This window comes from Arachis stenosperma, chromosome 3, assembly GCF_014773155.1.
Source record: "Arachis stenosperma cultivar V10309 chromosome 3, arast.V10309.gnm1.PFL2, whole genome shotgun sequence".
Lineage (NCBI taxonomy): Eukaryota > Viridiplantae > Streptophyta > Magnoliopsida > Fabales > Fabaceae > Arachis > Arachis stenosperma.
Window position 1 is genome coordinate 102,397,558 of NC_080379.1, and position 13,679 is coordinate 102,411,236.

Below are 13,679 nucleotides of genomic sequence, written 5' to 3' on the forward strand. Positions count from 1 at the left end.
TAAAAGAACTGTACAAAGCAAAAACAAAGAAAATGCTTGATCTAAACTACCATTCACTTAATCATTGTCAATCTTTTCCAATCCCCGGCAACGGCGCCAAAAACTTGATACGTAAAAAATTAATTTCACGTATTTACCGGCAAGTATACCGGGTCGTATCAAGTAATAAAACTCACAAAGAGTGAGGTCGATCCCACGGAGATTGGTAGATTAAGCAACTTTAGTTAAATGGTAGATTTAGTCAAGCAAACATAGTTTTAATTTCATGAGCATTTTGATTTTTGAACATAATTGCAAGAAACTTAAATGACACAAAATGTAAATTGCAAGAAATAAAGTGCTGAATTCTAAAGAGCAAAAGAGTAAGAAATAAAGAAACAGAATGTAAATGACAAGAATAATAAATTGCAAGAATGTAGAAAGGGAGTGGGTAATGGGTTTTCAAACACTAAGAACAAAAGAAATGAGAATTAATGATAGAGAGGATCATTAGGGATCAGAGATGCAAGTTTTCATGAATTGATGTTAGTCAAATCCTTCTCAATCATGGGTATAGATCCATGGCAAGTGGGTGATTGAATCCCAATCTCTTGGTGATTCAATCTCTCTCAACATAACCAATTGCCACTCTCGTGATCTAATTGTTCATGAGAAGAGATGAAACTCAAATCTAATCCAGCCACACAATTCCTATAATCTCAACCAAGGAGAGTTACATCTCACATACTAACCAAGGTATATTGATTAAAGAAATCATGAAAGGATGAACTCTAAACTGAATTATGTGGCTCATTCCTCAAATTCACCACACAATTCATGTAGATTAACCCCTCTCTCGATGGTGGTTGAATCTATGAAGAGCAAGAGTTCCCTCTTTAGATCAACCACTAGAATTGAGGAGGAGAAGATGGGTTCACCAATTCATTCCAACAAACAGAGCTCCTCCCCCTAATGAAAGTGGGGTTTAATGAGTCATTGCTCCAATTTCAACAACAATTGCCATAAATCAAAATTAAACTAAATGTAAAGGAAGAAGAAGAAGAAGAAGAATGAAGTGCTTAAAACTTGAAAATGAAGAAGAAGAATTCCAATAGAAAACCAAAGATGAGCTTTCCGGGAGAGTACCCGGAAGTTCTAACAAAAGCCAAGTACAAGTGCTAAAAGTGTATAAAAATTCTAAGTGTCAAAAAGTATTCAAAAGTCCTCTACAAGTACATCAATCTCTTCTATTTATACTACTCCTAAAGCTCTTTCAAATATCTTGAATTGGGTTAGCAATATGGGCTTCCTTTTTGTTGAATTCTTGGCTCAATTGGAAGAAGTGTTGCTAGACTTGGAAAGGAAGAGTTCATCATGCTTCTGGCCCATTGGCTTGGCGTTTTTGTCAATAACGCAGGCCTTAATGCACGTTGGCAACGTGCATCATCATTTCCTGGAAGTGAGTTTTGAGACTTGGGCGTTGCTAGCCCAAGTTGTTGCTAACAACTTGCTTCTCCTCTTCTTGGCTCTACTTTCATGCTAAATGTAGCTCAGAATTTGAGTGTCAACCTTCTACTTCAATATGGACTACTATACATCATTGGAAAGCTCTTGATGTCTATTTTCTAATGCCACTGGAATCACCTCAATTGGACTTTCCTAGCTCAAGTTATGGTTCCTCAAAGAAGGTAAGGTTAAGCTGCCAAGTTGTTGCCAAAAACGCACCTTCACTCCCAAGTTGGCAACGTGCCCGTGCCTTAACCTCCCAAGGCAGGGACTTGGGGCTGGCGTTGTTGCAAAACACGCACCCTTATATGCACGTTGGCAACGTGCTCGTGCCACACTCCAAGGCTAATCTCTAGCCTTCTTGAATTTCACTTCATGTTCTTGTTTTTAGGGCCTAAAGATGACTCTGGTTTGGCTTCAATTTTGTGCTCCACCATAGACTATTATATATGGTTCGAAAGCTCTGAATGTCAGCTTTCCAATGCAACTGGAAGCACTCGATTTGGATCTCTGTAGCTCAAGATATCTTCCATTGAAGTGGACATGGTCAGGCTGCCTTGTTGGAGTTGTTGTGGATAACGCCCCTACATTCCAAGTTAGCAACGTGCATCACAATTTCCTCACCATCCTGGCGTTGTTGCCAAACACTCCTTCTCTTCAGCACGTTGGCAACGTGCTCGAGCCTTTCTCAAGGCTCCATGTTTGCTTCCTGGCGTTGGCAACGTGCATGGCAAGGCTTATGGGCGTTGGTAACTTGATTGGTGCCCTTCCTGGCGTTGGCAACTTGGTTGGTGCCTTGATTGGCGTTGGCAACTTGGTTGGTGCTCCTCTCTGGCGTTAGCAGCATGAATGGCACTCCTTTCTTCATTTTGGGCGTTGGCAACTTGGTTGGGCGTTGCCAACTTGGTGAGCAAGCCAGAAACAATACTTTCCATGTTTGAGGCTCTCAATGAAGCCAACATTTGAACCTTCAAATGAACTCCAATTTCATATTGTGATATATGGTTGAAAAGCTCTTGATGTCTACTTTCCAATGCCACTGATTTCACCTCAATTGGAGTTTTCTAGCTCAAGATACACGTTCTTGAAGAGAGCATCTTCAAGCTGCCTGGGCGTTGTTGCCCAAGTTGTTGGCAAACACGCCAGCAACAACGCCAGGCTCTTCTTCAACTTGGCTTGGGCGTTGCCAACTTGGTGTTGGCGTTGGCAACGTGCTACTCTTCCCCTGGTGGCTTCCCCTGATGGCTCCTGGCGTTGCCAACTTGCTGCTCAAGTTGGCAACTTGCAATGCTTCATTTCCTTGCTCTTGGGGCTTGAGTTTCCCTCTGATTTGAGCTTCCATTCCTCGCCACATTATGGACTATTATATATCGTTGGAAAGCTCTTGATTTCAGCTTCTCAACGCAATTGGAATCATGCCAATTGGATCCTTGTGGTTCAAGATATTCATCCATGAAGAGGGGGAGGTCAAGCTGCCAACTCTGCTGGACACACACTAGCAAGTTGCCAACTTGATTTCCAAGTTGCCAACTTGCTTGTTCTTCCTTTCTCCAATATTTTCTTGCTCCATTGTCTTCTTGCTTCATCACCTAACATGAACCAAAGAACTTTCCTCAAAGTTTTGCCATCTTATGCAAAAATTTTCAAGGGAATCATTCACATCAACTTGTATATAAACTCCTTGATTTATTTGCATGAATTATGCCAAATTTCACTTAATTCTTGGTTCATGGATGCATGGAGGAAAACTCACAAAATTGCTCATTTATTTCAAAGAAAGTGAATGAACCTAAGCTAAAACTAACTAAACTAACTAGTTAAAATGGCAAATATGCGAATGCATCAAATACTTTGAAACAACAATGGAAGACCATCGTGAGGAAGAGGTGCACAACCATGGTGGAGGAGATAGAGCAAATCCTGGTGGGGAAGATAGAAGAGTCTTGGGCTCTTACATTAACCCAAACCCAGGGAACTGCGGAAGTAGCATCCAAAAACCAACCATCCATGCCAACAACTTTGAACTAAAGCCACAGCTCATCACCCTCGTTCAGAACAATTGCTCGTTCGGAGGAGGTGTCCAAGAAGACCCCAACCAACACTTAAACACCTTCCTGAGAATATGTGACACAGTGAAGTCCAATGGCGTTCAACCAGACGTCTATAGACTGTTGTTGTTCCTATTCTCTCTCAAAGACAAGGCAACCAAGTGGTTGAAGTCTTTTCCAAAGGATAGCTTGACGACTTGGGATGATGTTATGAACAGATTCTTGGCAAGATTTTACCCTCCTCAACGAGTCAATCGGCTGAGAGCTGAGGTCCAAACTTTCAGGCAACAAGATGGTGAGACCCTATATGAAGCATGGGAGAGGTTTAAAGACCTAACAAGGAGATGTCCATCTGATATGTTCAATGAATGGGTGCAGCTGCACATCTTCTATGAAGGACTGTCATATGAATCTAAGAAGGCCGTAGACCATTCATCCGGAGGTTCTTTGAACAAGAAGAAGACCATCGAGGAAGCCATAGATGTCATTGAAACTGTAGCTGAGAATGACTACTTCTATGCTTCCGAAAGAGGGAACACTAGAGGGGTAATGGAGCTGAACAATGTAGATACTCTGCTTGCTCAAAATAAGGTCATCACCAAGCAGCTAGCTGACCACACCAAGAAGATGGAGAGAAGTCAAGTGGCAGCAATCACCACTTCAACTCAAGAGGAAGCAAGTTAAGAGGAACAAGGCACTCAGGAGCAAGCCAACTACATTGGGAATTCACCTAGATACAACCATGATCCATACTCCAAGACCTACAACCCTGGATGGAGGAATCACCCAAACTTTGGGTGGGAGAATCAACAAGACCAAGGCCAAGATCAGAGACGTCACAACCCCAACAACACAGCTCCCCAACAATTCACACAGAGGACATACCAACAAAACCACAGTAATACATCTCACTCTTCTACATCTACCCTCAACATACCATCATTTGATGACAGAATCTCTAAGATTGAAACCTTACTTGAAAGCATATGCAAAGACATTCAAGATAATAAGGTGTTCAAAGAGGAGGTGAGAGCCAGTATGAAGAATCGGGGGGAAGCAATCAAGAAGCTGGAATTCCAAGTGGGATATTTGTCTGAGAAGATGCCCAGACCCACTGATAGCTTCCCAAGTGACACGGAGAAGAATCCGAGAGGTAAAGCGAAGAAAGTAAGATGGGAAGAATGCAATATGGTCACTACAAATGACAAGGAGACCGAAGACAAGCCAAGCAAGCTGTCAGAACAACCTGAAAATACCTTAGTAGATAAGGAGAAGAAAGACCAACAAGAACCAGAAATCTCACAACAGGAGCTGCTGAGACTATATGCACCATTTCCTCAACTACTAAAGGGTGCTGTGGGAAAGAGAATGTACTCAAGGTTCTTAGACTCATTTGCATCTTTGAATGTGAACATACTATTCATCAAGGTCATTCAGCAAATGCCAGTATTCATCAAGTATATGAAGGAACTACTTCCCAGGAAGAGCTCACTCAAGGGGGGCCAGACTATAGTGATGAACAAGGATTGCAGCACCCTCGTTCAAACACAATTGCCTGCGAAAAGAAAAGACCTAGAGAGTTTTCATGTCCCTTGTGCTATAGGGGAAACAAATTTTGATAGAGCACTTTGCGATTTGGGAGCAAGCATCAACTTAATACCCCTATCCCTGGTAAAAAGGCTGCAGATCAATGAGATACTACCTACAGATGTAGTCATAAGGCTGGCTGACAAGACTCAAAAGCAAGCAGTAGGAGTGGTGGAAAATGTGTTGCTCAAAGTTGGAAAATACTTTCTCCCAACAGACTTTGTCATCCTGGACATGGAAGAGAGTCAACTACACCCAATCATATTGGGGAGACCATTTCTAGCTACTGCTAGAGCACTCATAGATGTGGAGAAAGGAGATCTAATATTAAGGATCCATGATGAACAACTGAGCTTCAGTGTTTTCGAACTCTCACTAGAAAAAGATGAAGAGGACAAAGAACCGAGCAAAGTGCATCATGAGATACTAAAGGAAGAAGCAAGCACTGAAGCACAACCAGCTCATCTTGAGATTCACTGGGTTGATGGACAAGGCCAGCAGCAAGTGCCACAGGTCAAGGAAAAATTGGAGGAACCTAAGCCACCAGAAGTTTGTGAGGACATTAACAAAAGCTCATCAAAGAAGGAGGCCACCAGGAGTAAGAAAACAGCACCAGGGGCAAAGAAGAAGGTACCAAGGGGGTGGCGGAACAAGAAGATTCCTACGGAAGATTTCTCTCCAGGGGATAAAGTAATCTCAGCCTACTTCACAGATATCCCCCCTAATCTTCCCACTGTACCATCTCAGCTGCCTAAGGTCTTCACCATCAACAGAGTTCTCTCCTTGGAGCATGTAGAGATCATTGATACAACCAACGGATACAAGTCCACTGCCAGAGGAGAAGACTTCAAGCATTACCAACCACCATAAAAAGGGGGCAACGTCAAACTAGTAACGCTAAAGAAGCGCTTCATGGGAGGCAACCCATGTTTACATGCTTTCAGAAGTAGTGAATAAATCAATATTCATGAATTCCAACCAAAACTTGACGAACACGTGTGAAATTTTTATACGCAGAATATAGTAAAGAACAAGTTTGGTGTTCAAAGCATTATTCTTAAAGCTTTGAACACAACTTTTCATCACAGTGCTCCAAACTAAGTTTGGTGTCACCCTATGGTGCCACCAATTTGCATATGAAGATACACAGTTAGTCAGTTAGTAGAATTCAGGAATAAACAAATTCTTTTATTATTCAAGCTGTAGATGTTAAAGCATTTTTGTTTCTTTTATAAAAGTAGTTCTTACTCTTCTTATTTCATCTTTATAGGGAAAAGAAAGGAGCATTGAGGAGATTGATAGGACAAGTGAAAAGAAATGGTTCAGCACTTTATGAAGAAATACACACACACGTGACTCAAGGAAGAATGCATTGGAAAATGTTGCCATGCAACATAGAAGAAAGAGGAAACTTGATGACCGAACCAATAACCACAATAAAGTGGTGATCCTTGTCCATGAGCAGGCATAACCCCAACCGTCCATCGAGCGACAAATCCATCAATCCACACCATCCATTCACTTACAACTTCCCTATATAAGTAGCCCTTGTTCCGTACCCAGCCTTAACTTTCTTTACACACTCTTCATACATATTCATTTCGAAACGCAGCACTTCTTACCTCATTACAAACGTTCCCTCTCCCTCACTCTCTTCATTGCCATAAAACCCTAAACAACCAGAAGTCTCCACAACCTTACCACCTTCACATAAGAACTATCATTCATGGCATCCTCAAGTGCCAAGAGAAAAAAGGGAAAGGAACCCATGGAGGAACACCCGTATGATGAGAAGAGGTTTAAAAGCTTGCATCATGCATTGGAATACGGGTGGATGGTTGGTAAGGAAATAATTTATGAGTTGGGATTTCAAGTTAAGAAGAGTGAGTGCCCGGAAATCTCAGAGAAGGTAGAAAGGAGAAGATGGGAGCTCCTCACTGACCCGGTCACTAAGGTGAATGCAAACCTCATAAGAGAATTTTATGCAAATGCAGTCCGGTATGATAAGAAAGATGAGTCATATATAAGCTTTGTGAGAGGAAAAATGGTGGATTTTGGTCCCATGAGTGTAATGAGGGCATTGAAGCTACGGTCTATACCATTTGAAGAAAAAAGTTATCACTCAAGGATGGACAACAACCCCAATTATGACCAGATCCTGCGAGACCTTTGTGTACCCGGAGCTGACTGGAAAAGGGGCGCAGGAAATAAGCCAAAATTCATCAAGAGAACAGATCTCACTCCTGAAGCCAAAGGGTGGTTTGAGCTAGTGAGGAGGTCCATCCTCCCAGCTACAAACAACTCGGAGGTGAATTTGGAAAGGGCAATAATGGTGCATTGCATACTCAAGGGAGGAGAAATCAAGGTTCATGAAATCATAGCTCAAGGCATTAGAAAGATGGCAGAGAAAAGTGACGCAAGAGGGACGTTAGGTTACCCCAGCACTATTTACCGACTATGCAAGAAAGCTGGGGTGGAGTTTGAGGATGATGATCCTGTATGGATAAAGGATGGCATTCCAATAACAGTTCGAAGGATGAATGCTGCAGCATCCCCCATACCTCAAAAGAAGCAAAGAAAGAGTAAAGGCCCTCAAGGAGTGGAAGGACAAGCCCCAGAGGAGCAAGCACTACAGACCTTGGACATGCATCAACTTCAGGAAGCCCTTGATGGCTTGTCTAGACAGTACTTGGAAGGCCAAAGAGCACAGAAAGAGCTACAACTACAGATGATGAGGCAGCAAGAGGAAGCACTATCAAGATGGATAACTCAACAAGGAGAGTGGCAAAGTCAGATGATAGAACAGCAACAAAGTCAAGGGCAACAATTGGGAGAAACATTCAATAGGATGGAGCAAAGGCAAAATGAGCAACAAGAGTCCATCCAGAGGCTAATCAACATCCAAGCACATCAAGGGGCACACATACATGAGATGCATCGAAGGCAGATAGAACACACAAAACTGCTGGACGAGCAAAGGGCATTTGCAGAAAGTGTTTACATGAGCGAGACAGGACATCACATAAACACTCAAGCCAGGCTTGGGTACCTAGTAGGACAGCTGCCTATATTACACCCAGGCTTAGGTCCATGAACTCTGGTTTAAGTGTCACTGCTTCTTTCCTTTTTTTTTTTTACTTGTAAGCTTGTCTATTTGTATGAAGAAGAGAATGTCTATGTTTACAAAAGACCAGAAAGGAGTTCATAATGTGGAAGTGCATTCATGAATCTTTGGGGTAGTCATAAGTTAGCTAAGTTGGTTCAACCACAAGGTTAGGATGACAACTATCTATCCTGAATGCTTTACTTTTGATATACCCATGAGACTAAGATAATAACAAGATCCTAATAAGAGAAAAGGGAAAGAACAAGGGAAGTGAAAAACAAAAGAAAAAGAGTAAGCAATAAGGCTAGGCACCAATGGTTTACCCTAAGACATGTGTCTGTGGTGCTCCTGTGTGAGGGATCTACTTGGATGAATAAGCTCTTTGGGGTGCTTCATCACCTGGTAACTTGGGTTAACTAACCCGGGATTATCAGCTGAAAATCCACTATCATGAGTAACCCTCACCATAGAGCATTTAGTAACCCAAAGAGGTGCTGGACACCAAGGTCTGAAGGAAAGAAAATAAATAAACTATATGCCTGTGGTGTGTATGTATGGGGGAGAGACTTGAGTAAGTAAGTCCTTAGGGGTGCTTCAACACCTAGCACCTTGAACCAACTGGTTCGGGAGTGTTGGCTGAAAGCTTATCCTAAAGAGTTGCCCCCTTACAAAACACTTAGCCTAAATAACACAAACAGCCCTTGAAATAACAATAAAAGGATCAATAAATAAAGGTCTCATGGGATATAACAAAGTGAGTATTTTAGGAGGTGATAAAGGTCTGAAAGCAAGTAGTGGAATGAACCTAAGTTGCTATGCATGAAACCACCATAAAATCAGTAATATGACTTCCACAAGAATGACTCATTTCTCTGGAGATTCCATTCATCATTCTCTTGTTCCAGTACTTGCTTAGGGACAAGCAAGCTTTAAGTTTGGTGTTGTGATGCCAGGGCATTTTGGCCAGTTTCATTGACCTTTTCTTCACTGTTTTTAGGTAATTTCATGCATTTTCTTAGGAAATAAGTTAGTTTTGGGCAGATATTCACTTAGACCTTGATTCAAGCATACATTGTGCATTTTACATTGTTTCATGAGGATTGTGCATGATTTTAATGACAAAATTGTATATTGCATTACCCATGACTTGGACTAGAACTTTGATGCACTCTATTGCTTGATTTCAGGACCAAAGGAAGCAAGGAATGGGAGGTAACTTGCAAAGTTAAGGAGAAAAGTAATTGCCAAAAACACTCTCAAAAGCCATCAATGCCCACGTTAAAGAGTCACGTTAACTAAGTTAATGTGAACTCTAACGTGGAGAAGGGAAGTTGAGCCAACGTTAGTGACACTCAACATTGTCACTAACGTTGGCAAGCTCACAAATGGCCACGTTAGAAGCCACGTTAACCTAGTTAACGTGGCCTCTAACGTTAAAGGGGGAAGAGAAGCCAACGTTAGTGACACTCAACATTGTCACTAACGTTGGCCTAAGGTGCAAAGAGCCACGTTAACTCCCACGTTAACTTGGTTAACGTGGGAGCTAACGTAAGAGATGGAGAGTTGTCGACAACGTTAGTGACACTCAACAATGTCACTAACGTTGGAGCAACCACACAACCCCAAGAGCCACGTTAACTTCTACATTAACTTGGTTAACGTGGAAGCTAACGATGAGGAATAAAGAAGGAGCCAACGTTAGTGACACTCAACATTGTCACTAACGTTGGGATGGCTAAGAATGGCCACGTTAGAAGCCACATTAACCTAGTTAACGTGGACTCTAACGTGAGACCTAGGGGCACACTTGAACGTTAGTGACAATGTTGAGTGTCACTAACGTTCTCGAAGGTTGGCAAAAGCCACGTTAGAAGCCACGTTAACCTAGTTAACGTGAGCTTTAACGTGAAGCAAGAAGGGGAACACTTGAACGTTAGTGACAATGTTGAGTGTCACTAACGTTCTCGAAGGCTAACAAGGCAACGTTAAAAGCCACGTTAACCCAGTTAACGTGGGCTTTAACGTGAGGCAAAGGGGTGCATGGCAACGTTAGCGACAATGTTAAGTGTCACTAACGTTCTCGAACTTGTACTTTCACTAAATGATAAAAACCCCTAACGTCTTGAGCTAAAGTCTATGCCTACTTCACACTATCTCTCTGCAAGTAAGCCAAGCCCAATTGAAGAAAGGAACTGCTTCAAACTCAAAGATCCAGAGGCCCAAGACTTGAAGAGCTAACTAGAAGCTGAGAAGAGTAGTATATATAGGAGTAGTTTTGAAAGAGAGAGGAAGCTTTTGGAAGGAGCTAGGACAGAGAACTACTCTCTGTATTTACTTTCTTTGTACTTCTAGCTTTATCATGTATTCTCCATCTTTGATTTTGATTTCTAGAGCTATGAACAACTAAAACCCATTCATTGGGTTAGGGAGCTCTGTTGTAATTTGATGGATCAATACTAATTTTCTTATTCTTCTTCTATCTTTCCTTTTGATTTTACTTGAAAGCTTTCGATCCTCATCCAATTGGATAGTTATCTTGGAAAAGAAGCTATTCAAACATGGATCTCTTCGGATCCTTGAAAGAGGAATGAAGAGATTAGCTAGAAATGCTTTCTCATGCTGGACCAAATTGAGTGTGGATGGGTATGTGGCTATAACCCTCTAAGCATTTGATTTGGGAAATGCATGTGGTATAATCAGTGACCACACTTCATCTCTTCTCATGAGCAATTGACCAAGGAATTGGCTATTGATCAAGATTCGAGAGATTGAATTGCAAGAAATTGTGATTCAATCACTTAAGATTGCCAAGAAGATCAATGAGTGCATTGATTGAGGAAGAGATGAAAATGAAATTGATCCGGAGAATGCAACATCTCCTAAGCCCAATGAACTCCCCATTTCTGATCTTACCCATTCTCTTTATTTTCTGCAATTTACTTTTATGAGCAATTCCCCCATTCCCATTTACAATTCTGCTATTTACTTTCAGTCATTTACTTTCCTGCCATTTTAATTTCTGCAATTATCAACTCTATTCATGGATTCGCTCAACTAGATTATTCCTCTAATCAAAGTTGCTTGATCAATCAATCCCTGTGGGATTCGACCTCACTCTATTGTGAGTTTTTACTTGACGACAAATTCGGTACACTTGCCGAATGGGAATTTGTTGAGAGAAAAATTTTACCCCGATCAGATGTTTACAAAGAAGTCTGCCATACAGAGAAAATCCCTCTAGCTCGGCCACTTAAAGGCAAAAGAGGAGGAGGAAATCGGAATGAATACTGTGAATATCACCGACTTCGAGGGCATTCCACCAACGAATGCTTCGACTTGAAAAACGTCGTAGAAAAACTAGTAAGAGAAGGAAAACTAGATCGGTTTTTGGCTAATCAGGATGACGAACCAAGAAAAAGAAGAAGGGATGAGGATGTTGGACAATCTGAACGATCACCTCGCACACCGGAAAGACACGTTCACGTAATACACGGCGGATTTGCTGGAGGAGGAATCTCCAAATCATCTCGCAAGCGACACCTCAAAGAGGTGTACCACGTCGAAGGAAAAAAGGAAGCCCCAGACATCCCAGCAATCACGTTTATCAAGGAAGACGCATCCGGAATCATCTCGGGACATGACGACCCCATGGTCATTACGATCATACTGGCAAACGCCAACCTTCACCGTACACTAATTGACCAGGGAAGCTCTGCCGACATCTTATTCAAAACTGCCTTCAACAAACTCGGCCTAGAAGAAAAAGAGCTAAGAGCGTACCCGAACAGCCTGTTCGGACTAGGAGATGCCCCAGTTCAACCGCTGGGATACGTATCGCTGCATACAACCTTCGGAAAGGGGAACCAATCCAGAACACTCAAGATAGACTACATCGTGGTCGACATAAGCTCAGCCTACAATGCCTTAATAGGTCGGACAACGTTAAATCAACTCGGCGCAATAGTTTCAACTCCACATCTATGTATGAAATTCCTAACTGCGGAAGGGATAGCTACAATAAAGGCAGATCAAAAGATGGCACGTCGTTGTTATAACGAAAGCCTAAACCTCCGAGGCGAAGGAGGAGAGTTCCACCAATCGAGCTCGGTGGAGTTCAGAGGCGAGAAGAATTCCGACCACGACCCGAAGGAGAAGTAGAAAGAGTCCAGATTGGAGACACCTCAGATAAAACAACTAATATTGGCACGATCCTAAAAGGAGACACAAAGGAATCACTAATATGGTTCCTACGAGATAATGTTGATCTCTTTGCATGGAAAGCTGCCGACATGCCAGGCATTGATCCCGAACTAATGAGCCACAAATTGGCAGTCTACCCGGGATCCCGGCCGGTACAACAAAGACGAAGAAAACTCGGACCAGAACGAGCTCAAGCTGTAGAAGAACAAGTACAGGCGCTACTAGAGGCCGGGTTCATAAGGGAAGTCAAATACCCACTATGGCTAGCAAACGTCGTCTTGGTGAAAAAGTCAAATGGGAAGTGGCGAATGTGCACCGACTACGCCGACCTCAACAAAGCCTGCCCAAAAGACCCTTACCTACTCCCAAGCATCGATGCTCTAGTAGATGCTTCATCAGGATATAAGTATCTCTCGTTCATGGACGCGTATTCAGGGTACAACCAAATCTCTATGTATCCGCCAGATCAAGAAAAAACCTCGTTCCTAACGCCGAAAGCAAACTACTGTTACATTGTGATGCCTTTCGGTCTCAAGAACGCAGGAGCTACTTATCAAAGGCTAATGAATAAAGTTTTCTCAGATCACATCGGAAAAACCATGGAAGTTTATGTAGACGACATGTTGATAAAGACACAAAGCGAAGATACATTATTATCCGACCTGACTCAAGTGTTTTACACTATCAGGAAACACGACATGCGGCTCAATCTCGCAAAATGCACCTTCGCAGTAGAAGCAGGCAAATTCTTGGTCTTCATGCTCACACAAAGGGGGATTGAAGCAAATCCAGACAAGTGTCAAGCCATACTCAACATGAAGAGCCCAACTTGTGTCAAAGAAGTACAACAACTCAACGGGAGGCTGGCCGCTCTATCCCGATTCTTAGCAGGAGCTGCGATAAGATCTCTTCCCTTCTATGCTACTTTAAGAAAGGGAAAACAGTTCGAATGGATGACAGAATGTGAGCAAGCCTTCCGAGACTTCAAAGAGTTCTTAGGACGGCCACCTATCCTATCTCGGCCACGAGAAGGAGAACCGCTCATATTATATCTCGCAGTAGAGAGCCGGGCAATAGCCTCAGCACTAGTCAAAGAAGACGAACATGAGCAAAAAGCCGTCTACTTCATTAGCAAAAGCGCTACAGGGATCTGAGCTGAACTACCAGAAAATAGAAAAGTTTGCCTACGCTCTGATCCTCATATCCCGGCAGCTTCGCCCATATTTTCAAGCGCATACCATTAAAGTTCGGAC

General features: G+C 42.4%; 1 protein-coding gene and 1 non-coding gene across 2 annotated transcripts; one reads left to right on the forward strand and one right to left on the reverse strand.

Moving 5' to 3' along the window:
- Window positions 1-3,789: 3,789 nt before the first annotated feature.
- LOC130972252 (small nucleolar RNA R71) lies at window positions 3,790-3,895 on the reverse strand. The gene has a single exon (XR_009083443.1). It is a non-coding gene; the product is annotated as a small nucleolar RNA R71 (small nucleolar RNA).
- Window positions 3,896-4,571: 676 nt separating this feature from the next.
- LOC130966504 (uncharacterized) lies at window positions 4,572-5,990 on the forward strand. Its single transcript, XM_057891315.1, has one exon. It carries the CDS (start codon window positions 4,572-4,574, stop codon window positions 5,988-5,990), a length of 1,419 nt encoding a protein of 472 aa, XP_057747298.1.
- The last annotated feature ends 7,689 nt before the right edge of the window (window positions 5,991-13,679 follow it).

What these genes read in the sequence shown, in the direction of transcription:
- LOC130966504 (XM_057891315.1), top strand. Translation starts at nt 4,572, where the DNA reads ATGAAGAATCGGGGGGAAGCAATCAAGAAGCTGGAATTCCAAGTGGGA.